At 36.9% G+C, this 27,757-nt stretch overlaps 1 protein-coding gene across 1 annotated transcript in view; it reads right to left on the reverse strand.

Annotated features, from left to right (window-relative positions):
• ppp2r2ab (protein phosphatase 2, regulatory subunit B, alpha b) overlaps window positions 1-27,378 on the reverse strand; it is a 28,924-nt gene extending 1,546 nt beyond the window's left edge. The window contains exons 1-10 of the mRNA XM_084400769.1: window positions 27,098-27,378; window positions 24,656-24,798; window positions 23,268-23,345; window positions 12,261-12,358; window positions 12,013-12,178; window positions 10,682-10,794; window positions 9,595-9,772; window positions 9,308-9,472; window positions 8,997-9,166; window positions 7,081-7,172 (exon numbers count right to left, since the gene is read on the reverse strand). Coding sequence (XP_084256895.1) covers window positions 7,081-7,172; window positions 8,997-9,166; window positions 9,308-9,472; window positions 9,595-9,772; window positions 10,682-10,794; window positions 12,013-12,178; window positions 12,261-12,358; window positions 23,268-23,345; window positions 24,656-24,662 — 1,067 coding nt within the window. The 5' untranslated portion in view covers window positions 24,663-24,798; window positions 27,098-27,378. The remainder of the gene's footprint in view (window positions 1-7,080; window positions 7,173-8,996; window positions 9,167-9,307; window positions 9,473-9,594; window positions 9,773-10,681; window positions 10,795-12,012; window positions 12,179-12,260; window positions 12,359-23,267; window positions 23,346-24,655; window positions 24,799-27,097) is intronic.
• Window positions 27,379-27,757: the final 379 nt, after the last annotated feature.

Genomic DNA, 27,757 nt, shown 5'->3' on the forward strand with positions numbered 1-27,757 from the left:
CCCGCCCACTTATTTGCACGCAGACACCAGGGAAAACTTGAACCTCAAACCAACAGCTGATTCCTGTGGATACTGGACAGCATCATGTCAAGAAGACGACGCTGTGTTCTACAATGTGAAGGTAAAGCCAGTTTTTTACACTGCCCAAGTACGAGCATGTGAAGAATCAGAAGAATCAGAATCAGTTTGTTGATGGACATGCACTTGTTAATGCTGATGGTGAGGAATTACAGTTGCAACATCTCACAATGTACCTCAAACTGAGTAGTGTATCACTGAGAAACACTGAGTCCAGCTCGAGTCGTCCTTGTGATGGAGGTTCGGGTTGAATATCTATTTCTTCCAGTGTTTCATCATTGGACTCGCGCTCGGATTGATATGGTCAAATCGACGTCATTGTTCGTCTCTGTGTTTAGTTTACGGTGTAGGAAGCCTCAGGACAGCTGACGTTATGGCAATGGGCGTTTTTGTTTTCGACGCGCTGTACACGGTAGGCCAATCACAACAGACTGAGCTGTCTAGCCAATCAGAGCAGAGTAGCTCGCGGAAAGGCAGGATTTATAGAGATTGATTCATCTCACGAGTCGTTTGAGAATCATTGAAAATGTGATGTGCAAATGTATATTATGAGGAAATTAAACAGTTTTTTTTTACCTTTGATGCATGTAAACATGTTGTAGGAGACTCCACAACAACATTAGGAAACTTTAAAATAGCATAATAGGGGCACTTTAATTCTGAGGTTTCTGTCCCTCCATTGAAAGTCCCTGTCCCTCCAATATATATATAAACAGATTTGATTTAGGCTTTTATTTACAAATAAACAATGATCGACACCTGCATAAACATGCGAACTAGTGAGGTTTGTTTTCGCTTCTGTGTGATTCAGTTTACATATGCGTGTTTACATCTTAATATATATAGAAACTAAAATCACAAAGCGATCAAATCACTTTAAAAGACATTGATTAAACCACTTGATTCATATGGATTTGTTTTTCGATCCATTTATGACCTTTTTTGTAAATTTTGAGTTTTGGTCACCTGAACTTTCAAATGGAGGGACAGAAACTTCTCAGGTTGCATTAAAAATATCTTAATTTGTGTTTCGAAGATGAACCAAAGTCAAAGGTTTGGTACAACATGAGGGTGAGTAAATGACACATCTTTTTATGAACTCTCTCTTTAAAGTTCTAGGTTGGAATTAATTTTAAGACTGTAGGTTCTAGGGATGGGACGGGATGCTTGATGGGAACCCTTTTCCAATGACGCAATTCCTGTCCGAAACCCAGCGTAGTGCCGAATTCTGTGACCCTAATAGCACTGACGTATCTTCATGACATGCTAACCCAATCTTCCACTGACCTTGACCACCGTTGTTCGGTCTGTCTAAGAATGATTAGAGGTTCCCCTGAGATAAGAGCCAGTCTGGGCCCCAATGGAGAGTCATGCAAGATCAGTGGTTGGACTAAATGTTGACTGCTACCTTACTGACCTTCTTGGGTCCATGTTTTAAATCTCAAGAAAGACTTTTAAATAGGAAATTAAACTTATTACAGTCATACATACAATAAGTCACAATTCATCTTGTAACTACATACTGCTGTTTAATGCTTGTTTCTACATTTTACCTTGCTGTATTCGCTCTGAACATGCTTATAGTACTTTCCTAATCTCCATGTAATGCATAGTTTACTAGTTAAAAATACACTCCTATATTTTAATGTAGTTAGTTTAATCAAGCTCTAATACTTTTTAGTTAGCTACACGATACATTTCTTAGAAAATAATAGCCATTTACACTACCATTAAATTTTTTTTAAATGTTTTTTGAGAAGTCTCATGCTCAGAAAGGCTGCATTTATTTGATACAGTAAAAACAGTAAGAGATAAATATTATTACAAATTAAAATAACTGGTTCCTATGTGAATACAATTTTAAATGTAATTTATTGCTGTGATGTCAAAGCTGTATTTTCAGCAGCATTACTCCAGTCTTCAGTCACATGATCCTTCAGAAATCATTCTAATATGCTGTTTAATAGCATTTTTTACCATTGTCAAAAAAAAAAAAGGTCCCCCCGAATATCTGAACATGCAAATGAATACATACATACATAAAATTATAAACGCAACTCTTTTGTTTTTGCCCCCATTTTTCTTGAGCTGAACTCAAAGATCTAAGACGTTTTCTATGTACACAAAAGGCCTATTTCTCTCAAATATTCACAAATCTGTCTAAATCTGTGTTAGTGAGCACTTCTTTGCCGAGATAATCCATCCACCTCACAGGTGTGGCATATCAAGATGCTGATTAGACAGCATTACTAGGCTGGCCACAATAAAAGGCCACTCGCACAATGCCACAGATGTCGCAAGTTTTGGGGGAGTGTGCAACTGGTATGCTGACTGCAGGAATGTCCACCAGAGCTGTTGCCCGTGAATTAGATGTTCATTTCTCTACCATAAGCCGTCTCCAAAGGCGTTTCAGAGAATTTGGCAGTACATTCAACCGGTCTCACAACCGCAAACCACGTGTAACCACATTAGCCCAGGACCTCCACATCCAGCATCTTCACCTCCAAGATCGTCTGAGACCAGCCACCCAGACAGCTGCTGCAACAATCGGTTTGCATAACCAAAACATTTCTGCACAATCTGTCAGAAACCGTCTCAGGGAAGCTCCTCCGCATGCTCGTCGTTCTCATTGGGGTCTCGACCTGACTGCAGTTCATCGTCGTAACCGACTTGAGTGGGCAAGTTGTTTTTAAAATATGGACATTAGTTTGGCTGTAATGCTCAGTCACAAAATAGTAAAACCAACATAAAGAATCGTGATAAAATCGTGATTTTCCTGAAAAAAATCGTGATATGATATTTTGCCATATCGCCCACCCCTACTGTGCAATATTCATGTTGTCTAATCAGCATCTTGTTATGCCACACTGGTGATGTGGATGGATTATCTCGGCAAAGGAGAAGTGCTCACTAACACAGATTTAGACAGATTTGTGAACAATATTTGAGAGAAATAGGCCTTTTGTGTACATAGAAAAAGTCTTCGATCTTTGAGTTCAGCTCAAGAAAAATGGGGGCAAAAACAAAAGTGTTGCGTTTATAATTTTGTTCAGTATATATTTATTAGGGCTGTCAACGTTTAACGCAATTAAAACAGCATTCATTTATTTATATAAATATAATTGTGAAAAATGAAACATACTAATATAAACCAATAAAAGCTTATGTTTTTAAGTGCGATTAATCACATAAAAAAAAGTGATTAATCGAGTTTCTTTTTTATCGATTGACCATAAAAAAAAAAAAAAAAAAAAGTATATATATATATATATATTAGGGCTGTCACGATGTTAGATTTTTCACACCACGGTTATTGTGGCCAAAAGAATTCACGATATCGATATATCACGATATCTATAGAATCTATGGGGGGGGGGGGGGGGGGGGGGGGGGGTACTCAATCTATGGCAAATTTTTGTGAAGGAAGACAAGCATGTGAAGTTTATCTGGTTTCAAACTGAAGCCAAACACTGTCTGAAGGTTTCCTGAAGAACTGAAAAGCTCTTAAACCTGTTGTTGCACTGGTGCCAATAAAGTCATGCAGATAGCAGATTTGAATAAAAAAAATCAAGTGCAAATGCAAATACAAAAATAAGATGAGTAAAGAAACCGGGGTTCTTAATTTTAATAATCACCCTTTATTAAATATATGAACACAGAAACCCCCTGTTAACAGTTAATGTCACGTTTCCCATTCCATGATGACTAGTAAAATAATAGCCGCGTCGCGTCTATGACAACTCAAGGTATTTCTCACCGGACACGCACTTTCTCAGTTTATGGCCAGCGATATCATTATGTTTAAGGACATTATGGAATTGAGATAATGTCTGTACTATGTTATGATTATACTGTACAATTAAATACAATAGTTGCTGAGTCTGTGATCTGAACACTTTTTTCTGCGCTCTGTGTCGCGGCAGGATTTTGAACAAGGTCTTGAGCCGTTGCTGGGCGCCGCGGACAGACGCCGAATAGAACCGCGCTGCGCTTCTCGTCCGGTGTGTGTACACTCATACAGAATGTGTTCGAATTTTAAAGACGTGGCGCTGCGCTTCTCGTCCGGTGTGCGACCACCTCTAAGGTGCTGTTTTCTTTGAAGCCGAAGAACTCTGTTGTTAATACTGGCGAGCTCAGCTTACTTTTTTCGGGTGTGGACAGTGTTTCACTCTAGCTGCGCGGGCGCGGACGAGCGCTGCGTCTAGAAAACGCCAATACCGGTATATTGTATTGCTCTAAATTAACACGATGTCTATATTTCATGCTTTGAATATCACGATTATCGTCAATACTGGTATATTGCGACACCCCTAATATATATATATATATATATATATATATATATATATATATATATATATATATATATACACACATACAGTGCAATGCATAAGTTAATACACCCATGCTAAAGTTGACTAAAAAGAGGAATAAAAAATCATATTTTGGAAACTGAACTTAATGCCTTAATTTAAAAAATTAGGAAAAATCCAACCTTTAAGGACACCAATTTTCTTTGTGAATGAATAATGTATCGTAAATAAATAAATGTTCTTCCTTAAAATACATGGTGCATAAGTTAGTACACCCCTATGTTAAATTCCCATAGAGGCAGGCAGATTTTTATTTTTAAAGGCCAGTTACTTCATGGATCCAGGATACTATGCATCCTGATAAAGTTCCCTTGGCCTTTGGAATTAAAATAGCCCCACATCATCACATAGCCTTCACCATACCTAGAGATTGGCATGGTTAAAAAGCTAGTTTGATTTGCATTGCTCTCAATGCAAATCAAACTAGCTTTTAGGCTAACTGAAATAAAACCATGCCAATCTCTAGGTATGGTGAATGCTATGTGATGATGTGGGGCTATTTTAATTCCAAAGGCCAAGGGAACTTTATCAGGATGCATAGTATCCTGGATCCATGAAGTAACTGGCCTTTAAAAATAAAAATCTGCCTGCCTCTATGGGAATTTAACATAGGGGTGTACTAACTTATGCACCATGTATTTTAAGGAAGAACATTTATTTATTTACGATACATTATTCATTCAAAAAGAAAATTGGTGTCCTTAAAGGTTGGATTTTTCCTAATTTTTTTAATTAAGGCATTAAGTTCAGTTTCCAAAATATGATTTTTTATTCCTCTTTTTAGTCAACTTTAGCATGGGTGTATTAACTTATGCATTGCACTGTATATATATATATATATATATTTTTTTTTTAGGGCTGTCAGTTAAGCGCGTTATTAACGGCGTTAATGCAAACCCATTTTAACGGCGTAAAAAAATTTTTATCGCACGATTAACGCCTAGCAAACTTTGTCGTTTTTTTTTCACATGCTTTTGCAACAACTAGTAACGTTAGTAAAACTACAACACCACCGGATCTAGCTAGACCGGAAACAAAACAAAACAACAGCCACGCCGCACACACACTTGTTTGGGCTTGCGAGCCGGCCAAAGAGTGGACGAGAAGCCGCGTCTAGGACAACTTGTATCGCACATCGGACGCGCACTTTCTCAGTTTATAGCCAGCAATAAAAACGTTGAATGGCGCAACCGGTGTGTGTACACTCATAGAGAATAATGTGTTCGAATTTTAAATACGAGGCGCTGCGCTTCGCCTCTCATCCAGTGTGCGACCCCCTTTAACGTTACATTTTGAGTGGATGAATGATGAGCGCGAGACGCCGAAATGGATGCCAATGAGATTTTGAATGGAAAGTTTAATTTTAAAAAAGTGGCCAAATGGTTCAATTGACAAGACCAAAGTGATCTGTGTGTTTTGTCGTTGTGAACTGAGCTATCATCGCAGCACGTCCAGTCTGAAACACCACTTGACGGCCAAGCACACACACAGCTGATGCGAATTCTCCGCCCCCTCGTCAATATCAGGACCTCGTCAGTATTTCTTTCACCCTTTTATTGATGGACAGTGTTACATTGTGTGAGAGATTATTTGCTCCAAGTGAGAATGTTAGTGTGAAATTGAATATACTGCAGTATATGCCAATGTTGTTTTCATAAAAAACATTTGCACAAAGCAAGCCGATCCACTTTTCCATGTTGATGAGAGCATTAAAATGAGAAAAAAAATAATGGGACAAAAAGAAATCAAGAGACATTTAGAATAGATAAAAATGTGCGATTAATTGCGAGTTAACTATGACAGTAATGTGATTAATAATCGCGATTAAATCTTTTAATTGTTTGACAGCACTAATATCTATATATATATATATATATATATATATATATATATATATATATATATATATATATATATATATATATAATTTTGTGAATGGCGGGGAAAGAGTTAATATTTTTAAGGACACCATGATATGATTTATTCCAGGATTCTTTGATGAATAGAAAGTTCAAAAGAGCAGTATTTATTTAAAACTGAACTACTTGGTGACATTGACAGTAAAGACATTTATACTTTTGATCATTTTAATGCATCCTTGCTAAATAAAAGTACTAAATTAAATTTTGAGCAGTAGTTATTACTGAAGCAATTCAAGGGAGCAATACTTGAATCTGAAAGAAGACAGTTTAATTATATAACTTCATCCCACTGGAATTCAATGTGACCAGGGTTTGAAATTAACTTTTTCAACCACCAGCCAATTTGGCTACTAAATTTTTAAGTTACCGGCCATTCAGAACTTCTACTAGCCAAAAAATAAAGAAATAATAATTTCACAGCTATATATATATATATATATATATATATATATATATATAATCTATCTATTTATTTTTTTTACAAAAATGTGTTTTAGGTGGACAGATCAATACAGTACAAAGAACATGTAGGATGTTGGAAAATAGCAATGTCTTTTCTGTTAACCAAATGCTTTTTAATCTTCGCTATTGCTTCAATGCAAGTGAACAAGCGGACCGTTATTTGTTGTGTAGTGACTGGTGTTTACATTTCAGGATACTCTACCATTATGAAAATAATATAATGCAGGCTTGTGAAGGGGTCTAACCTGTCATTTCCGTTCCAGCAGCATTCGAATTTGTCAAAGATGCAGTCGTTCTCATAGAGAGAGCACAACTTACTCCTGAGGTACTCGTGAACCTATGGCAGAAAAAAAAAAAAAAAAAAAGTAAAAGAGTGAAAAGCAGGTCAATGACTGTGACATAGCAGTGAAAGATATTACTGGAGATCAGAGGTAATAAATAAACCTGACGCTCAAGTACAGTAAAATTACTCTGTCATCTACAATGACCTCATCTAAGCCATGAATGTTAATCAAATATCTGGGTGTGTTAAGACACTCCCAAATGATTGTAGCAAAACTGCAGACTTTTAGTCAACCTTAAAGGAATAGTTCAGTGAATGTTTTTTAAATTCTGTCATCATTTACTCCCTCAACTTTTACCCTCAAGTTGTTTCAACCCTGTATGAATTCTTTCTTCTGCTAAACACAAAGGAAGATATTTTGAAGAATGTCAGTAACCAAACAGTCAATGGACCCCACTGACTTCCATAGTACGAAAAAAAAAATACTATAGAAGTCAAAGGGGTACATTAACTGTTTGGTTACTGACATTCTTCAAAATATCTTCCCTTGTGTTCAGCAGAAGAAAGAAATTCGTGAGTAGATGACAATTTTCATTTTTAAGTGAACTTTTCCTTTAATCCTACAATTTTAAATAGTGAAGAAAGCGCCCCCTAATGTTGACAAAAATAGTATTGGCAAGTCTTTTCATGCACACACTGGAATTTTCTTTCTGATGGAATGTGACATTACAGTGCAATTGCCAACAAATATTTTTTCTTGCCATTACAATATGCTCAACATAGCTGACAAATTATTTTAAAATTGAACCAAGTAAGATTTAAGATTATTTAAATATATACGCGACATTCTAATAAGATGATTTGGTGTTCAAGAAAACTCTTACTGTCAAAGTTGAACATATTTTATATAATTTTTTAACATTTATTGTATATTAATATACAATACTAATATTATTGACAAAACGGATATTTTTTTCAGGTCTCTGATGAATAGATATTAAAATTATAAAACAAAAACCTGAAAAAACTGTTTTCTACAAAATATTAAGCAGCACAACTGTTTTCAATATCAATCATTTCATCAATATAAAAAAAATTTAAATAAAAAAAGTAGTATTGCTTTATATTTTTGAGTAAACATTCATTTTTTCAGGTTTCTTGGTTCTGTAATGGTGTCATTTGCACCACAGTTAATCTGACGACATCTATTATATGGTTTGGTGAAAACAACAGTGAATAAAACAGACGAGACAGAGTTCCACTAATGTATGTTTCTGTCGATGGATCCGCATGCATTTCACGTGAATAGGGCTGTCACCATATCAGATTTTTCACGAATTCACGATAACATTAAATATATAACGGTAAATAAATAATGCTATCAGTTAAATAGAAATGACAAAGAAAATGATATTTTATAGTATTATATACAGGTATAAAGGCACAGATAAACCATATGCTGTGTTGCAATGGTTTGTTAATCCTCTACATGTTTAATCAGTCAAAACTATCTGCATTTTATTCAGATCTCTGGAAGTCTGTCCATATTAGGGACTTCCTGGAACTAATTCATGAGTCTCACTTGTGGACTTTCTGCACGAGGGCGCCCTCTGGCATAGAGTGTGAATGAAACAAATTACATGTGAATTTAGCGTAATAGCATAATATTTTAGGTTATTTTTACTGCTATAGGTATAAATTATCCAATAAATAATCCATAATCCAGGACTAGCAAAATATTGGCAATTTACTCTTTGTACAGTGGTCAAGTCCACAAGATAACGGAGCAGTGTTAATTTCGTAAATGAAATCTATGACGAAAAATGTACGTTGACAAGCTTTTTTTCCATGATTAAAGCACTATTTATGAACTCTCACCTGGTATGTCTCAACGGGTCGACTCTCCATGTTCAGGTCCCAGATTTTGACAGACAGGTAGTCTCGGGTCATCATGTAGCGGCCGTTGTGACTGAACTTCACGTCTGAGATGGAGGAGATGATTTCAGAGAAGAACGAGCGGTTGCTGGGGTCTTCAGGCTCCTCAAACACTAGACAAAGTAGAGGAGAAAACGATTGTATACTACTAACCTTTATACTACTAACCCATGACATCACAGCATATACCATTTAGAAAACACTATAGCGTTTCATTGGATTGTCATATGACGTAGTCGGCTCTTATAACTCACATTTAGAGTGCTTGTCACAAAGTGCTGATGCACGCATGTCACAGAGGCGGATGGTGCCTTTGCTGCTGCTGTAGACAAACGTGTTACATTGGTGAGGGTGGAACTCTGCGGCTGTGATCACCTCCGTCAGCTCCTCCATATTGGCTGGTTTTATGTCCACAATGTCTGACGCAGAGTTAAAGCCACATAACAGCTGAACCGACACAAATTTCATTTTCAGACATTTCAACGTGACATTCACAACCCAAATCAATGCTTTTAACCAAAGAAATCACTTTCTAGGATACTAAAGCTGCGGTCTGTGATCTCTAAGTGCCACAGGTTGATGCGCAGGTCGTCTGCTGACAGATAGGTCTCATTGTCGCTGTTGACTGAGATGGAGTTGATGTGGTAGGTGTGGGCGTTGGCAAAGACCCTCCGCGGGCTGGCTTCCACCATGAGATCCATAGGCCTGAATACTGGAACCTGCACAAAGAGCTTAAACGTTTATTTGCCATTTCAGTAAAGTTTTGCTCTAAAATCTATCCAAGTTTCATTTCTATAGTATTGTCCCTTGAGAAGATATACTAAAATGTGAGGGGTGTACTCACTTTCGTGAGATACTGTATATACAGTGTGTGTGTATATATATATATATATATATATATATACAAATTTACAGTACCATTCAAAAGTATGTTTGTAAAACAAACAAAAAGTAAACCTTTTATTCAGTAAGGATGCATTAAATTGATCAAAAGTGACAAATCTTTTGTAACATTATAAATGTCTTAACTATTTCAAATAACCTTCTGTTTATCAAAAAAATCCTGAAAAGAACACGATCACGGTTTCCACAAAAACATGTGAGCAGCACAACTGGTTTCAACATTGATAATAAATGCTTCTTGAGCAGCAAATCAACATATTAGAAGGATTTCTGAAAGATCATGTGATGTAATTTATTTTTTATTTATCTGTTGTGCAGCATTTTGTTTGCCAACAAATAAAATGAATTGTTTACTTTTCATTTGATTACATTTTAAAAGATAAAATACATTAATGTATCATTGTCTTCATTTGATTACCACCTTTTTTGATAATACATTTCTATTAAGTCATGAATCATTAAAAAGATAAATCAAATTCATGGTGCCCTATTGTTGCAAAAAATTTAAGTGAAAAAAATAAATAAAATCATAAGCCCCATTTACTGCAGTGTTGATCAAATAAATGCAGCCGTGGTGAGCAGAAGACAAATATTACCAACCCCAAACTTCTGAATGGTAATGTAAATACATAAAATCTGCAAACCTAAGAATAATGGAAATGATCAGTTTTGGGCAATTCTTTGACGATAGTGTTCTTGAGTGTAGACAAGCGTGCGTGACTCACCCGTAGAGCTGTGATGGTAGCAGCATCTCTGTAGCGCCCATCCTCCTCTTTAAGATTGTATCCCTCCGGTCTCTTGTCACGTTCACTGATCTTCCACAACTTTATAGTTTTATCTGCAGTCAAAGGTACAGAACAACATCACCTCCTGATGCTCCAGATGACTCTTACAACTCATGCTAAACTAATTATGTGAACTGGGAAAAAAAAACAAGCCAATTTTCATGTATAAAAAGAGGTAGTTTGACTGGCATAACGGATCAAGTTGACAGTTCACCAAATTTTGAAAACATCTGGTCATTTTTCCCACGTCTAATATGAACTCTATCCCATAAATATCTTTCTCCAGTATGTGGGTGAACAGAAGATCGGCATTCGATCCATTCAAGAGAGTTTTAAATACAGACTGGTTGCATAACACAGCAGAGAGTTCATATTTTTAGACAACATGGAGACGCTTCAGTGAGTCAGAGAAAAATCTGGAGAATTTGCAGAGCTTAAATCAACTCACAGAAGTGATCCAATGCATCTCCAGTTGAATATATGGAGGATTCTGTATTGGCTGTATTAAGTATCATTAAATAATCATAAATCAGTCTGTATAAAGTGCTGAACTTTTAAACCCATATGACCAATTCAAGTACACCCAGAGATTAAGTGATCATTTAGCATCTTAATTTAACTGTGATTAATAAAAAATAAAACAGATTGAACTGCCGTATGAATAAATGATGTGTTAGTTAGTTACTTTATATTAAGGGTCATGTAAAACCATATAAGAACTGAAAGATAATGTTAATACAAAAAAGAATATGTAGTTGCCCTGACAAGAATTTTTTTAATGAAGTGTATATATATATATATATATATATATATATATATATATATATATATATATATATACATACATACATACACACACACACACACACATATATATACTTCATAAAAAAAAAAATATATTAAATAATTAAATGCTAGATTAAATAAAAATATCTTAATCTAATGAATGCTTTTGTGAGCCACAATAATGTACCGTCTTGGAATTATCTTCATTTGGCAGCTATTTCCAGCAAATACTGAAATGCAATTAATTTTTAATAATTTGTAATAATTTAACATGCACTGACAACCCTAATAATGAAAAATAAATGTTTTTTTTGTTTGTTTTTTTAAGAAAATGTTATAGATTTTTTTATTACCGGTATTATAAATGACATAATCAGGCATTTTTAAAATCACATAAATCCCTAGCATTTCTCGAATCTTGAACTCCTAGGGCTCAGGGTTAACGTTAACAACAAACCTACAAAATGCCCCATTGCTCTACTAACCATTTGTGGACAACAAAAATTGTGCAGCGTTCTTTTGCGGTAGCCAGCGGATCTTGTTAATCTTTTCCTCGATTTCCAAGCTCTTCAGGTAGTCAAATTCAGGCTCGTGGCTCTGAAATGTGCTGTAAACATTGTATTCACTACGGCACTGTGGCTGACTCTTGTTCTGGAAAAAGAAATATACATTTTTGTGAGAAAGACATGTGGGAATGAAACCAGATTTAATGTGGGATCGGTTGATCCTTTACCTCGGTCTCTTGCTGGAAGATGACAACTCGACCGCCTTTGTCCCCTGTGGCTAGCAGCTCCCCTGAGTGGTTGAACTCCACAGTAGAGATGATGTCGGCTATATAAGGGGATGTGCATACGACATTTGTTAGATTTGACACTGATTTGACACAATATCAACACTGCCCGCCACAAATAGATTTTCCAAAAGGCTTTGACATCGTTGACATCAGCACTTCATGTTTCAAATTCAAAACGAGGCGCGGGTGTTTTTATATGAATGTATCTTTGAAAGGGAACTGACTGTCTTTAGACAAGTTTCGATGTTATTTTCATCTTCCCTGATAAAGCTGCTGCTTTGTGTACAGCCGTAACCCGGGAAACCGCAGTTTCTGCCGCTCCTATAGCACCTCCTGCTGGCACCTCTTTATAAGCAGCATTTTGTGGGGCCTTGCAAACCTGTATTAAAGGGCACCTATTATGCAAAATTCACTTTTACATGGTGTTTGAACATAAATGTGTGTTGGCAGTAGGGCTGGGTATCTACAAAAAATTTCGATACCAATACCGATACCGATACCTTGATTTCGATACCGGTTCCTGATCGATACTTTTTCCGATACCAATTTTATGAAATCCATTTTAACAAGATTACATAACACATTACCTCAGAAAAACTTTGGTTTTACTTTTTCAGTTTGACTCATGATCCTTAGTCAGTGAACAAAGGAACAAAAAAAGCACAAAGGAACAAAATATTCCTTATACATATACATAAGGTACAAAATATTTTTTTTATAAAGAGCTCATGCTCACCAAAGCTGAATTTATTTCATCAAAAATACAGTAAAACTTGTAATATTGTGGAATAGTATTACAATTTAAAATCTTATTTGAATATATTTCAAAATGTAATTTATTCCTGTGTTGTCAAAGCTGAAATATGAAAACAGTTTTTGGAAGGTCATTTTTGATCACTTTAATGCATGCTTACTGAAAAAAAATTCTGACCAACACGTTTTTGAACGGCAGTGTACATTCAGTAGGTCATTATTGCAATATAAACACAGTCAGAGTGATCAACAAGGTATCTCTTCATTTACCAGTCAAAGACGCAGCAACTTTCTGCTCTTTTGTTTACTCCGTGCACTGTCAAGGGCTTCATCATATCTGTCGCGGTACCGTCTTTGCAGCCATTATTTTACCACAAATACTGCATCGCGCGCTGTTGGCATCGAGCCTGGAGAAATGTAGCCACACTTTTGATCGACTTTTCCACATCTTTAGGGTATTGTGAGTGTGTGTGCTTGCGTGTCATTGAGTATGTGCGCGAGTTTGTGTGTGTGTGCTCGCGTCCATAGGCTCGCGTCTCATGAGAATGTGCGTGGACAGTTGGTGTGCGCGCGCGCGTCTCATAAGAGTATGTGCGGAGAGTTCCGCGCGTCTCGTGTGTGTAGAGTTTGCGTGTATGTGCGTGAGCGAATTTAGCCGTGTCGTTGTGCATTTCATATGTATTTGTTTGAGCACTGACGTTGACGAGTTAACCCCTTAGGTATCGAAATCTGGTACCGAAAAACAAGTCATTTTTCGATACTCGATAGTATCGAGGCAATTCGGTCGGTACCTAAAAAGTATCGAACTCGGTACCCAGCCCTAGTTGGCAGTGTGTGTACACAACCACCCTATAATGATACAAATCCACCCAGTGCCAGAACAAGCCGTTCTCAGATTCAGGGCAATGTGACGTACTTTTGCACAAGCCCCTCCCACGACTGTTGACTAACACTGCAGTTTTAGCGTAGACTAGGCATGTGCCGGTATTCGGTAATGCGATAAATCGCGGTAATGAATATGCACGATATTGTTATCGCGGGCACTTCAAAATACCGCGAAAAATTATAATCCGAATTTAGATTTTTAGAACGCGCATTATAGCTTATTTTCCATCAACCGCTTAAACAAACACTGCATAGGCTATATGCTGCGCGAAACACGTGCGCACTCTGATGTAAACAATCGCCACGTGTATAAGCATGCGGCCGGTGCGCACTTCTAGTCTAATGTAAACAGTCCTCACATGGAGAAGCAGCATGGTGGAAGGAGGAACGCCGCCGCCTACAGTCTATGGCCGCCGCCGATCTATCCGGATCCATCCCGCTTCTAAAAGCAGAGCTGCCAACTCGACGCATTCAGCGCGAGACTCTTCACACGCTCACGCCACACATCCGTTTTCTCACGCAGAGAAAAATCGCGGAGCAAAGAGGACACGAAGACGGACAAACAAGACAGAGCAGGTTACTTTTGATATGAAACAGAACAATTGTGTCACATAACGTTACATTTAAACCATTTAATGACCAGCAGCATGTTAGATGACTAAAACAAATAGATAAAGAGGAGTATTTTGCTGAATATGTGCACTGCACTTTTTTACATATTTATTATATTTTTACTTGTGCCATTACATAATTGTTATTATTATGAAAACCACATTATATTTGATTTAATTAGTTATTTGTAACCTTTAATAATACCAGCTGATAGGGCTCTATATGGTTACATAGCATTTTGTGAGATATTTTTTTTTCATGAGAAAAAAATAACATGTGGGCTATCTACTGCAGCCTTCCTAATATTTATCCAAAATTAGTCAATATTGAATCAAGATTTAAATCAAATCCCAAGTATTGAATTGAAATCGTTAAATTTGTGTCAAGCAATAGAAACAGTAGCCTACCAGTCATTGTACCATGTAATCATTGTAACATGTTGTCACTAAACTTAATAAAATTCAGTTTAGTTACCAAATGTTTTGACAATCACAATTACACCTTGTGATGCAAGTTTTATTTATTTTTTACATCACCCCCCAATCCATCTGTTTCTCATGTGCAATTAAAATATCGTGATAATACCGTATACCGTGATAAAAGCTCACTCAATTAATCGCAGCATGAAAATGTGATACCGGCACATGCCTAGCGTAGACCCGCCCTGGGCGAGCTAAACACAGTCCAACATTGTTTCGACGCTAGAGCAGCTGTAGACAAGAATGTAGTGTTTGTAGAAGTGTTTTGTTGTTGGATGTAAGAATGAACATAGCTATCTTCATTTACTCTCGTTGTTACTCGAGGATGGATCAGTACAACTGTTCGTGATCCAGCTTACAGTCTCCGGAGTGATAGGCCTAACATTAATGATCACGGCAGAAATGAAAGTGAGAGCGCGCAGTTTATTACAGTTCATCTGAGTCGCTTTATGGATATAAAAGTTCACCAGTTTATTAAGCACCCACTGAAAAGGTGTGTATATATTTGTCTGTTAGTTGTAATGAGTGTTTTGTGTAATTCGCTGTGAATGTTGATAATGAAAGGAAGAGAGAGAGTGTTTATGGATAAGACTGTAATGTGCACTTATACTGTGTTTATTCGGCTCTTACAGTGATTCTCTGGAGTATAACTGACGCTTCATCTTTTGTGTGAGGTACAAAAAACTTCATTAAACTCATCAGTATATTTTTGGCCATCATTCGGACGGGGTCCACTACAGCAGGCTTGTATTAATAGTGGATAAAAGCAAATGACAAATAAGTTATAACCGTAATTAAACTAAACTATACCTGTTTTATTTCCATACAGCATACATTCTCTGACTCTGCAGGCATTATTGTTCGACTCCGGGTCGAAATGAACACCGCTACTGAGAGTTTGTGTTTTGATATTTTAAGATGAGATTGTCCTGGCTCTGAAGAACGAGCTTGTGAGGCTACGCGCTCTGTGCCGGCAGCAGCAGCTCATTTGCATTTAAAGGGATACACACTAAAACGGTGCGTTTTTCTCAGCCCCAAAAAGTGACAATTTAAACATGCTGTAAAAAAATCTGTATTTTGAGCTAAAGCCTCACAAACACACTCTGGGTACATCAGAGACTTACTTTACATCTTGTAAAAAGGTGCATAATAGGTGCCCTTTAATACTAGTGTGGAATTGTTCTACAATTTTCACTCATGACAGTAAAATAGGGTATTCTGAGTCAATCTACTGCAGTATTTCCTCTCTCAATCAGTAGAAAATGTGGTTAACACTCAGTCATGCTTAAAAAAAACAAAAAACATTTAAACATTTTAATAATTTATTGATAATGTTTTCGGCTGCAGAGATTAAGTCAATGATGCTGACTCATCTCCGCAGTAGATGACGCACCTAATTTGCATGTTTTATGTGGATAACAATCTGAGAGTATTTGTTTTCCATTTAAATTGGTTCATTTAAAAGTAGACATTTCAATTAAGAATCAGTTCAGAAATCGGTATTTTCAACAAAGCCCTACTTCACAGCCACTGGGCTTCTGCCAAACAAAAACCTACAGGAGTTATAATAACTTAATGTGCGGTTTGCTTCAAACATAATTAGCATCAGAGGTAAGAGAGTCACTGACTGACTCAATGAAATGATTCTGATGATAAAACGGCACAGTGACACGCAAATCTGTAACCTAGATTCCTGCCACACACTTTTGAGACCGCTGCATCAGTCATGGATGGGCTGTAGACTGACTCATACCAATTTAACCATTTTTAAACCAGTAGAGCAGAAGAACGCAGGAGAAAAGAATAAAGTAAGGGTTCTTTGTGTAAGTCTGACCCCCCTCCCCCTTTAGTGTGTGCAAAACTCAAAAGAAAGTCACTGAATCAGGCCGGAAGACATTTTGATAAGAGGACATCCCATTGGAAACTAGCACAAGAGCCTGTAACAATGTGTGCTGGGGACTTCAGGCAAAGATCTGCTGGGACTTTAGGTTTGCACAAGAACCTTCTGATTATCCATATGGCATCATGACATTACAAGTCAACAGCTATGGATGAAAGGCAGTAAGGCTGGGTGATATATTGGATATCTATTAGGGCTGGGCGATAAAACGATAACGATAATTATCACGATATAATTTTTCTCGATAAAACGATATCAATAGTTCGATAATGTATATGCGCCAAAAGCGGAACGAAATTCATTTGAACCGCGCACCACACGAACCATTTATCCGCTCGGCTCAAAGTCCAAACGGCAGCGCTAGAGCAGATGCGTTTACTCTGATCGGTCTCGGTCACGAGATCCAGTGAGAAGCGCTTGAATTCAGCGAAGAACACAAATGTCTCAGTGATTTAAATCAGTTTAAACTAAAGGCAGATGAAACAGCGCTGACAAACACTGTGCGCAGGCTTTTCCGTCTACAAATTCCATTCATTTACTATGGATTTACTGTAACGTTAGCCTAGTAATATTAACTGCACCATGGAATGCAGGATATACATACTGAATTGTATTATATTATTAATGTAGACAATGTATTAAAGGACTAATGGAATATAATTACAGTATTTAATAATGTATTTAGGCTACTGTTTTCATACAAATACCATAGAAACCATAGTTACATTTTGCCATGATAGTGAGGTGCTACAGGCTATGCCTGGTTTTATCTGTGGTTATCATGATCTAAATGCATGATACTGGATGACCAATGGTTAATTTTAATGAAACTCAAACAGTCAGAATTACATTTTACCAAATAAAAATGAGGATGTTAAATTTTTTTTAACAGATGTTACTGTTTTTGTTAATGAACAAATTTAACATAGTAAATCTGCATTCTAACTCAAGCTAATACAACTGTAAACTCACTGTCAAATATGCATTTCGAGACAAAACATGTAATATTAATATTGCAGCTGCACTGCAAACTGTGCTGAAGATGCGTGAAGATAAGTCAGGCAACACAAACCTGTTTCAAGACTTGAATCAATATCCCCCTTTTGCACATGCAGAAACTAAGAAATACATTTTTCTATTAAGATATTTATTTTGTTAAGGAAAAATGACAAATGTTTGAATGTTCTACCTATTCTATTTGTGAAATGTTCACCTGTTTGGCAAGTGTTTGTCATGATATGTTCAGACAATAAAGAGTAGTTTAAAACCACAATTAACGCTCTGGTTTCTACAACTTTTGACATTTATCGTGATAATTATCGATATCGACTGATATAAAATAATTATCATGATAAAAAAATTTTTGGCCATATTGCCCAGCCCTAATATATACTATACTTTGTGAGATAATTAACCAACATCATGAATAATATGATGTTGTTGCGTCATGAAGTTTACTGAAAATAGACTAGTGTCAGTAGACTAGTTTCTCGTCTAGACGGAATCTGCAGACTTTTTCTGCAATGAATTTGAGGAAAGATATTTTCAATGTATTTAAACATGGGAAAAATATGTTAAGTGGAGCTGAAAGTAGCCTACTACATTATTACAGTCAGTGCAAAGCATGATCAAATTATACAAAATAGTTATGAGGCTGCTTATGAGTATCAGAAGTGGGGATGGGCGGTATGACGATATATATTGTGGTGACTGTATACAATTTTAGAGATTTTGCTATATTGTGTAGGCCTATATCGCGGTATGTAAATATATATTTGTTGCACAACACTATTGACACTTTAGAGCAGTGGTTCTTTTCGTGTGCATCTTTATGCATAATTACATTCTATTTTTAGTTTACAAATTTGTTTGACTGTTTGGTTCAAATTAGGGCTGGGCGATATGACGAAATATATCGTCTGGACGATAGAAAATGTCTATCGTTTTATATAAGGCTCTATCGTTTACGCCACGATAAGGCGTTTTACGGCAGAATTAACCTCACGGCATGCCCATGCACGCTGCAATACATAAACAAACATGGAGGAAGACGGTAGTAGACGCGGTTCAGACCAGGGTAAGTTAATTCTCAACTAGATGACCAGCCAACCCAACCAGTGTTGCCAACTTAGCGCCTTTGTCGCTATTTTTAGCGACTTTTCAGACCCCTTTAGCGACAATTTTTAAAAAAAGCGACTAGCGACTAATCTAGCTACTTTTTGAACAAACCTCGGTAACCTCCAAATGTTGCCAGCATGAGTCCTGCGAGCGCGAGATTTGCTTTCTCCTTGCGGTCACACACCTCTCTCTGCGTGTACCCTGTTCTGTGAATGGCTGAGGGCAGCAGCACGGCAGCTACAGACGTGAATGAGCAGTTTCCATGGACGGACTTTTTAAAAAATACATATTTAAAGAATTTAGTTTGACCATTTTATTTTCCTTTCTTTTCTTGTGCTTATTACTTATAATACTCACTATCACAGTGCTTTAGTTCACCCAGTTCCCGAACTCTCAATTCAGATAATTTTACATATATAAAAAATAGTCATTCAATAGCTACTCGTTCTATTATCTGACAAAAAAATATAGTAAATGAGAACAGCTTTATTGGACATTCGGCTATATTATATTATATTATATTATGTTATATTAAAATACAGTATGTGAGCATGATTTTAATGAGAAAAAACATTAGGCAGGCGGAACGCAAGTACGCCGCGATGACGTCATGAATATGCTAATTGTCGTTTGACATCATCTAGCGACATTTAGCTACTTTTAGGGGAGGCGTCAGCTACTTTCCATTGAAAATAGTTGGCAACACTGAACCCAACCCGTTAGTAGCTCCACAACAGCGCGCATCTGTGCATTCATTCACACACACACACACACACACACACACACACACACAGAGAGAGAGAGAGAGAAACGCGATTCATATTTAAACAGTCTTTTTGCGTGTACAGACACTATTGCGATTAGAACAAAGCAAATATAGAACTGACCTATTCCTCAACCGGATCCGTTGCTCCTCAAAATGAAAACGAGGTGAACCTGAAAGTGAACATATCCAACTGATTGTGGGATTTCACAGGTTTGCGTGGATCGCCTCAGATTATTTGCGTTTGAATAGCGCGCGCTCTCCGTAATTAAGATCAAAGTCAACAGAATATTAATATTTTGAATCTCTTTTGCACTTATAAGAAAAAAAACCTATCGCGCCGGCGCCATTGTCGAACCCAGGGGGTTAAAAAATAGATTTTCGCCAAAAATCCTCTTTGGCTCCGCGGCTGCCATGGTAAACAACGTTAGCCTACCGGTGACTGAAGTCTCACGTCACGTGCGAGTCAAGAGTGAAGTGTAGCTATGGCTTGGATTCGTTAGCAAACATTGCCCCCCTGTGGTATATAGAGAGCCCAGAGCCATATAGAGAGATTTAGGCTCTCTATTTGCATGTTACTATCACAAGCATAATGTTGTGGCCTGCCCAGAAAAACGTTGGTTCTAATAATTATTTACCTCCGCCAACAGCGAGACCGGCCAATGTTAGAGACCCGGCCGGTAATGGAATACAGGCCAATATTAGATGATTTACGGTAGACTATTCATGAACTGAATTAACAGAAAAATTGCTATATCGTTATGTATATCGTTATCGGGATATCAAATGAGCTATATCGGGATATGAAATTTTGGCCATATCGCCCAGCCCTAGTTCAAATTGTGGTTTTGATTGAGCGGCAAATTTTTTTTTAAAATTCAAATGCAATGCTAGACAAAACAAATCTACAAAATCACTGTAATACCATCACCCTTAATAGAATTCAAGATTCACAATCAGCTTTAGCATAAACATGGACCGTTGTAACTTAGTAAAAAAGATCCAGACCTATGTAATTGAGACATAAGAACCTTTCACAGTGAAGCTGCTAATATAGGCACAACTGGAAAGTGCAAACTGTAGCTTCTTAAGCAGCTTACACAAAAATGCACTGCACTGCGGAGAACTTAACATGCATCCAAGCTTAATGTCTGAAATTAGCCGACTGGCTGCTAGAGACACAATGGGCGGCAGGACTCTTGGAGAGTGAGGTCTGAAGAATTACAGGTCAAACAATCTACCACACACAGTCTCTCACTTGACATCCTGCTGTTAAGAGGAAGCTAGTCCGATATGCAAGCTGTTCCCTTCACCATTGTCTAGCACTGTTAATAAGCATAACAACAACTGTCTCAATTTGTGTATATATATGCACTGTTCATTTTGTAGTGTTCACACTGACAATTCCTACTAGAAGTAGTGCACATTAAATACCTGGATGATGCACTAAGCGAAAAAAGTTGGACACTTAATGTACTCAAAGCAGCAGTTTTCCTTGCATAGCGGAATGGTAAGGTTTCCAAATTCCAAACAATTCCATTGTTTTAGCTGTGGTATCGAAACTCATACCTGCCAACCTTGAAATTATTTTTTGCGTACCGGGGGGGGGGGGGGGGCTTCCTACTATGACGACGACGACGGGGGGGTTGTGGACGACGACTACTCACATGCATTATATTGCATTGCATAAAATGTGTGCAATGCAATATAATGCAGTATAAAATATAAAATATAAAACCCCTATAAAACTGTAAAAAGAAAATTTACAATTAAGATAGGCTACTTAATTTATTATTCAAATATCCAAATATGATACTAAATACCACAGGGAAAAGGGCTTCTATTTGTGACGTGCTGTCTTTGCTTTTGAACATTGCGCATTTTAAACAGGACACGCATTAGCTGAATAAATGTTACCCAATACAAACATATTTATAGAAAACAGTTGACAATGATTAGACAGGAGTCCAATAATAGCATAACGAATCACTTATTCTAAAAAGAATCAAGTATACCGGTAAGTTAGACGAATCCGACATAAGGGCTGTTAACAGTAAAACGTTCGTCATTTAACGAATTTTAAAAACAAGGATGGATAATACAAAATGCTTTCTGGCATTTTGACAAAAAAAAAAAAAAAAAAAAAAAAAACTAAAACAAGCAAGAACAAAATTTAAACTTAGCCAGTCAAATTAAATTTTACAATTATCTTCTCTTCTTTGTGCGCGCGTCCGTGTTTGTGAGAGAGAGTTTTTAATCTTTTTAATCTGTAACGAACGCGCTAGTTTTCATACAAAATAAATATGTAACATAATTAGGTAGGCTACTTTAGTTATTATTAACACAATAACGTAACACATGAAGGCTACGTTTCTTAGCACTGAGAATTAATTAATAAACGCCTGTTTCTCCAGACTCGCGCTTATCCGTAATCTACAAATCACATCACTTTCATAATCACTAAGCCATAGCGATTTCAAGTTTATTAAGATTTATCGTTCAGCATTTCTTGAGCATTTTATTATTTGCATGGCTGAATGATGTCTTCCTCTTTTCTGAGTGACCATGAAGAACGGAGTATTTTAAGATAATGCGATCCGTGTGATCATCGAATCCATAGGATTACGTTAACTCAGTACAATATTTCAACTTTCCATATCGAGCCCAGCCCAGGCCGTTTACCTTCAGGAGTCAGATGTACAGTGACTACTGTAGGCTACTGTCCTCGCTTATGAAATCAGCCAGACTGCGGGGCCGCGGGAGTGGAAGGCGGATCGAGCGGGATTCTTTATTGGTGTCGATTTTCAGTCTCTTTTTAATGATAGGCCTTACGCATCTGTCAATCATCCCCGCTTGCTATTTGGGGAATGAATCCAGCGCTATGATTGGTCGAACTCTTCTTCTTTTGCTGTTGCTTGATTTGAGGACTGCGCATGCAGAGGCGTCACCAGGTTTTTGCGTAGTTTAGACTAACAAATCGTACCAGCGTACTTTGAAGTCAAAATGCGTATCCGCTACGCAAAATGCGTACAGGTTGGCAGGTCTGGAAACTGGAATAGAGGATTGTGAATTTTCACTGGTATCTAAAATTTTGGTGTCATTACTGCTTTTACTGCCGTTTCATGACCGATGAAAAATATTTATGGCCAATACATTTTCATTGGCAAGTGTGGCAAAAAAAGTTAGTATTAGGCCCGATACATACATTTAGGAATTATGTCAGATTTCGAAAAAAATTGGGTCATGGCCTAATGACCATGGGAAAATGGGTCCCATGGACAAACCAGTTGAGGACCACTAGTGTAGAACACATTATTTGGGACACAACTATTGTCTTGCTGACTATCCAGAACTATCTTCACTTTGATTATCGGCATAAAGTCTTGTCCATGAATCCCCCGCTTAGACAGGAAGATACTATTCAGACAGGTACTCACCTTCGGCTACGTCATCATCGATCGCCCCTTTCACTTGTGAAAAGCACCACTGCACATCGTTTCCCCCGCCTCCGGCTCCTGAAATCAGAAAAGCAGGTTAAAACAATATCAGGAACATTTATATTGGATTTGATATAAAAAAAAAATCCTTCCATAGCACAAAACAAGAAAAATAACAGTAATACTACAATGACGATGGCACTACTGATGCACAGTAGTCAGCGTGAAAATGAGGCAAGAGAGCTCTTGTCTGAATAACCAAATTTACCCTTCCTTCACCCAAAAATGTTTGGAAACAATACTATAATAGGGTCTACACTCGCAATAATTCATATAAATTTTAAATGATAGCTCTTGCATCATTTTTTAATGAGGGGGAGAATTGGGCTGAGGCTAATCCCGAGTGGCTGTTTGAGGCAGAGCAAAACTGGTTGGGTTTGTTCACGGGGCAAGTGGCTACAGGAGACCGAATGACAGGATCAACAAACGCCCTAAGTATTTGAGTAATAGTACTTCACTACCATACTTCAGTATTTTTTGGTAAATTCTGTTAAAACCAAATACTTGTATGCGCTTGTGTGTGGGTGTGTATATATATATCCTTAAAATATGAAAGCATAAATTAAATTATAAAAAATCTATTACAATTAATAAACCATAGAACCTGAATCCTCCCACCCCTTTAGCGTCACGACTGATCTTTAACATTTCAGTCTTTTGAATAAGACTAATGCACTAAAATGCTAGACAGAGGAAAACATTTATGTTTGTCATTCATGCGGATCTCGGTGATTTTAACGGTTTGAGGACACAGAGGGAAGCGCGCGGCGGGTTGACTCCACATGACTCTGCAGATGCCGGTTAAACTTCGCTAGTTTAATGGAGGTGACGATTTAAAGAGGCCGAGATGTCGAGTAGATGTATACATCAGGCCAGGTGATACATACATATATACAGAAGAAGAAGCAGCAGCAGCAGGACATGTTACCCAACGCCGATTCATTTGTATAACCGACATATTTAAATCACGTAGCCTGACCGCGCATCCCCGCTAACAATTGATGAGCAGCCAGACAGATTCCCACGCGAATGCAGCTCATCAGTAAAACACCAAGCACGATCACAGAGAAGCCTCAGTACTGCTGAACACAAGCCCAAACGCTCGTTACATTATGAGTAAAACCGACTGAAATATGTTTTGTCGATTTGCTGGCTAACTGGAGGGAAACGAGGCAGCTAAATGGCTAGGCTACTGTCAGTGAATCAGAGACTCCGATGATGGATTCCGTACAACCGCTGTGCTCACTCTAACAAATAGAAGAAATTACTATAATCACAATGGTTTCATGCAATCTCTGCTTGAGCAGCTCATAAACTTGTCAAGTTACCTGCCATGGCGAGAGTGGCGATGTCGGACCCTAGTCTTGATAAGCAGTGTGAAGGCAGCGACCAGGACAAGATTTCCAAGAGAGCCGCCGGAAATGCAGTTTTTCAAAATAAGAGTGCTTGGACTTCTGAAAAATTTAGCAATCTGAAAAAAGGGAACAAAAAGCAAATCAAATTACTAGATTTAGTGATAAAAGTGAATGAATATCTGATTGGTAACGAGATTTACTGCATTCTCAAAGTTATTAATGCAAGTCAGGGGTTTTTAAACTGCAGTCCAGGACCCCATATACATTTATACATGTAAATATATAGCTGCCTTTTAAATTTAAGGATGTGGTCCCTCACATGAGCATGATCATATTTAGGGGTCCGTGGCATCAGAAAGATAGAAAAACCCTGATTCAAGTAACACAGAATTATTTTCTGTGTTACAGTTTTCCTTTTTTGCAGGGAAAACAAACTGACAGCAAAGTCCTCCTGTACTGTATGCAAGGAACCTATTCCATGAGTTATTCTGCAAATCTTGGAATGCCAAGAGTCACCTGTTTTTCCATTACAGTTTTTCAAGAGGCACTTCTGGGTCTTGTCTGCCTACATGGATTCATAAATTACATATTTGCACAGTGCAATGTTTCTGGAAATCTGTAATGTCTACTGTAACAATGTATTCATGCGTATTATTTATTTGATTATTTTCTTCATCCATTGGGGCTGATACATTCTTTCTTGAACCTATCTATCAATCTGTACATTATTTTTCAATCAACTCATTTAACAGTAAATTATACTGAAATATTTAATACTGAAGGGAAGGTAAATGATGCCAAAGAGCTTTATATAGCAGGCATCTCTGGTGTTTGCCACCGTGCAGTGGAGCAATGCCCATTTTATTCTGTCTAAAGATGCTTAGGCTACATGATGTGCCAACATTGAATGTTCTTTTTGATTTTCATAAAAAAAAAAACAAATAAAAAAAAACACACAAATTAAAAAGATACAAGAACTTCCATAATTTGATTCACAGTATAAAATAGCATTAACATTTTTAAAAATAAAACCTTAATTAAATTCATATATTAATCTGCCTTAACCACTTAACTGTCACCGTCCCACAGGTGGGACGTTTGCCCATATATATTTAGAACAATAATATCTTAGTAAAAACCTAAAGTAATATTGACAAACTATATATCATTTGAAAGCTTACAATCTCTAGTTTTCATATTTGGTGGCTGTTTTTTAAAATAAATTACAGAGGAGCAGTAATTTATCAATTTGCAACAAGAATATTTCATATTCATTAGGCGTGTTTAGGCCTTTATTTTGAAATAGAAATAAACATGAAAAATCATGAAAGATTGGTAGAAACCTCAGTTTGTTTTCATGCCAAGAGTTCAAAATATTAAATGTTATGAGAAAAAAAGGTCTGAAAATGTTTAGAATATAAAGAAAAATATTATGGATTCTCGATTTGTGATGCGGCACGTAGCGGCAGCGAGCTATAATGCACATATGTGCTCTTTTTATGTTTATTAGAGGTTGAAATCAAATAAAATACTGCCAAAACACCCATACTATTTCTGAATAGGATGTATACTTCATAAATTGTATGAAATTATGGAAATAAATGGTTCAGATCACTCAAAACATATATGAAAATGGAGACGCCCTTATATGGTCAGTAAGGAAGCTGGCTGTCCATCCAGTGAAAAAGTTTGGTACTGCGCCCAAATAAAATCTTACTGAAAGCTCATTTTTTGAGATATCAACCTAAAATTTGGAACACAACTTGTTTAGATTTTTGGCTTTAATTTTCTAGCAGTTTTAGAGTAAAATATATTTTGTAATATATATATTTTATATAAAATATTAATAATTATATTTTTACATTCTATATTTTCATAAACTCAAACTTATATAACTTTTTTTCTGTTTCACTTTCATAATTTATTTCACTTCTACAATAATCTGGCAAATGTCTTCTTAAAAACAAGACCAACCATATGTCTATATTCCAAAGCATTCTTGAACTACAACCATTTAAGTTTGTATAGTGATTTTTTTGTCTATGCGAAAAAAGGGGGGGTGACAGTTAAGGGGTTAAATGGATAAATTATTTACAAATCTATTAATACATCATATTGAGATCATGATGCTTAAGTGAATGTAAAATATACCAAATAACTTCATTTCAGAGTGCAGTTTATTTAGATTATTAGTGGTTATTTGATGTGCCGTATAAAATAAATATCGTTACACCATTAAATAAAATATTTACAATGTAATTATATATATATATAACAAAAAGCTTTATTTCACATTATTCCATTTTATTACATAATGTTTACATTAAACTTTAATAAAAGTTCCGATTATTCTAGTTGTATTTTGAAGGAAAATCATGCTTCAGGGCCCGCTATTTCGTCACTTCCGGCTCTTACCTTCGCTTGCTGCTGCTAATTTTTGGTCTCAGAACTATCCAGATAACTTTGCCGGGTTTATTTTATTGCAAGCAGTTCGTCTGGGAATGGATGAAGATGAACCTCGGAAAGAAGCTCTTCTCGGTAGTCCTTTAGTTCACTCTAAAATCTTAAGCTTTCTCTGGCTTTCTTCCTGCAACCCACCCTCCTCCTCAGCTCTATCCTCCTCCAGCTCCTGCACTTCTCTCAACATTCAAAATGGCGCAACCCCGCCCTGTGGTGACGTCATCAGCACTGGCCATTCTGGATGCTGTGGGATGATGATGTACTACTACGGTGATCTTGCCTGGCTCACTGGCTGTGTGGGCAGCTGTGGATATGAAATTATACTCCATACTAATAGGGAAGTAAGCGAACACAAACATTCAACCACAACCAGTATGGAAATCATAGACACGTAAATGGTTTTAAAATGGTTTTAAAACATCTTTTTTATATATTTCTTTAAACATTTATTGATATATTTTCTACTGTATGCTGTTCTGATACGTTTGATTATGTCTAAATGTAAGATCTTTGGTGTCTCTTCTGTGCTGTAAGATCAAGTGGGTGCATTTTCCATAAGAATTGATTATGTGATGTACCGTTGTATCAAAATATGTCTGCTTCCATCTCTGCAGA

The sequence above is a fragment of the Rutilus rutilus genome, assembly GCF_951802725.1.
Source record: "Rutilus rutilus genome assembly, chromosome: 25".
NCBI classification, from domain to species: Eukaryota; Metazoa; Chordata; class Actinopteri; order Cypriniformes; family Leuciscidae; genus Rutilus; species Rutilus rutilus.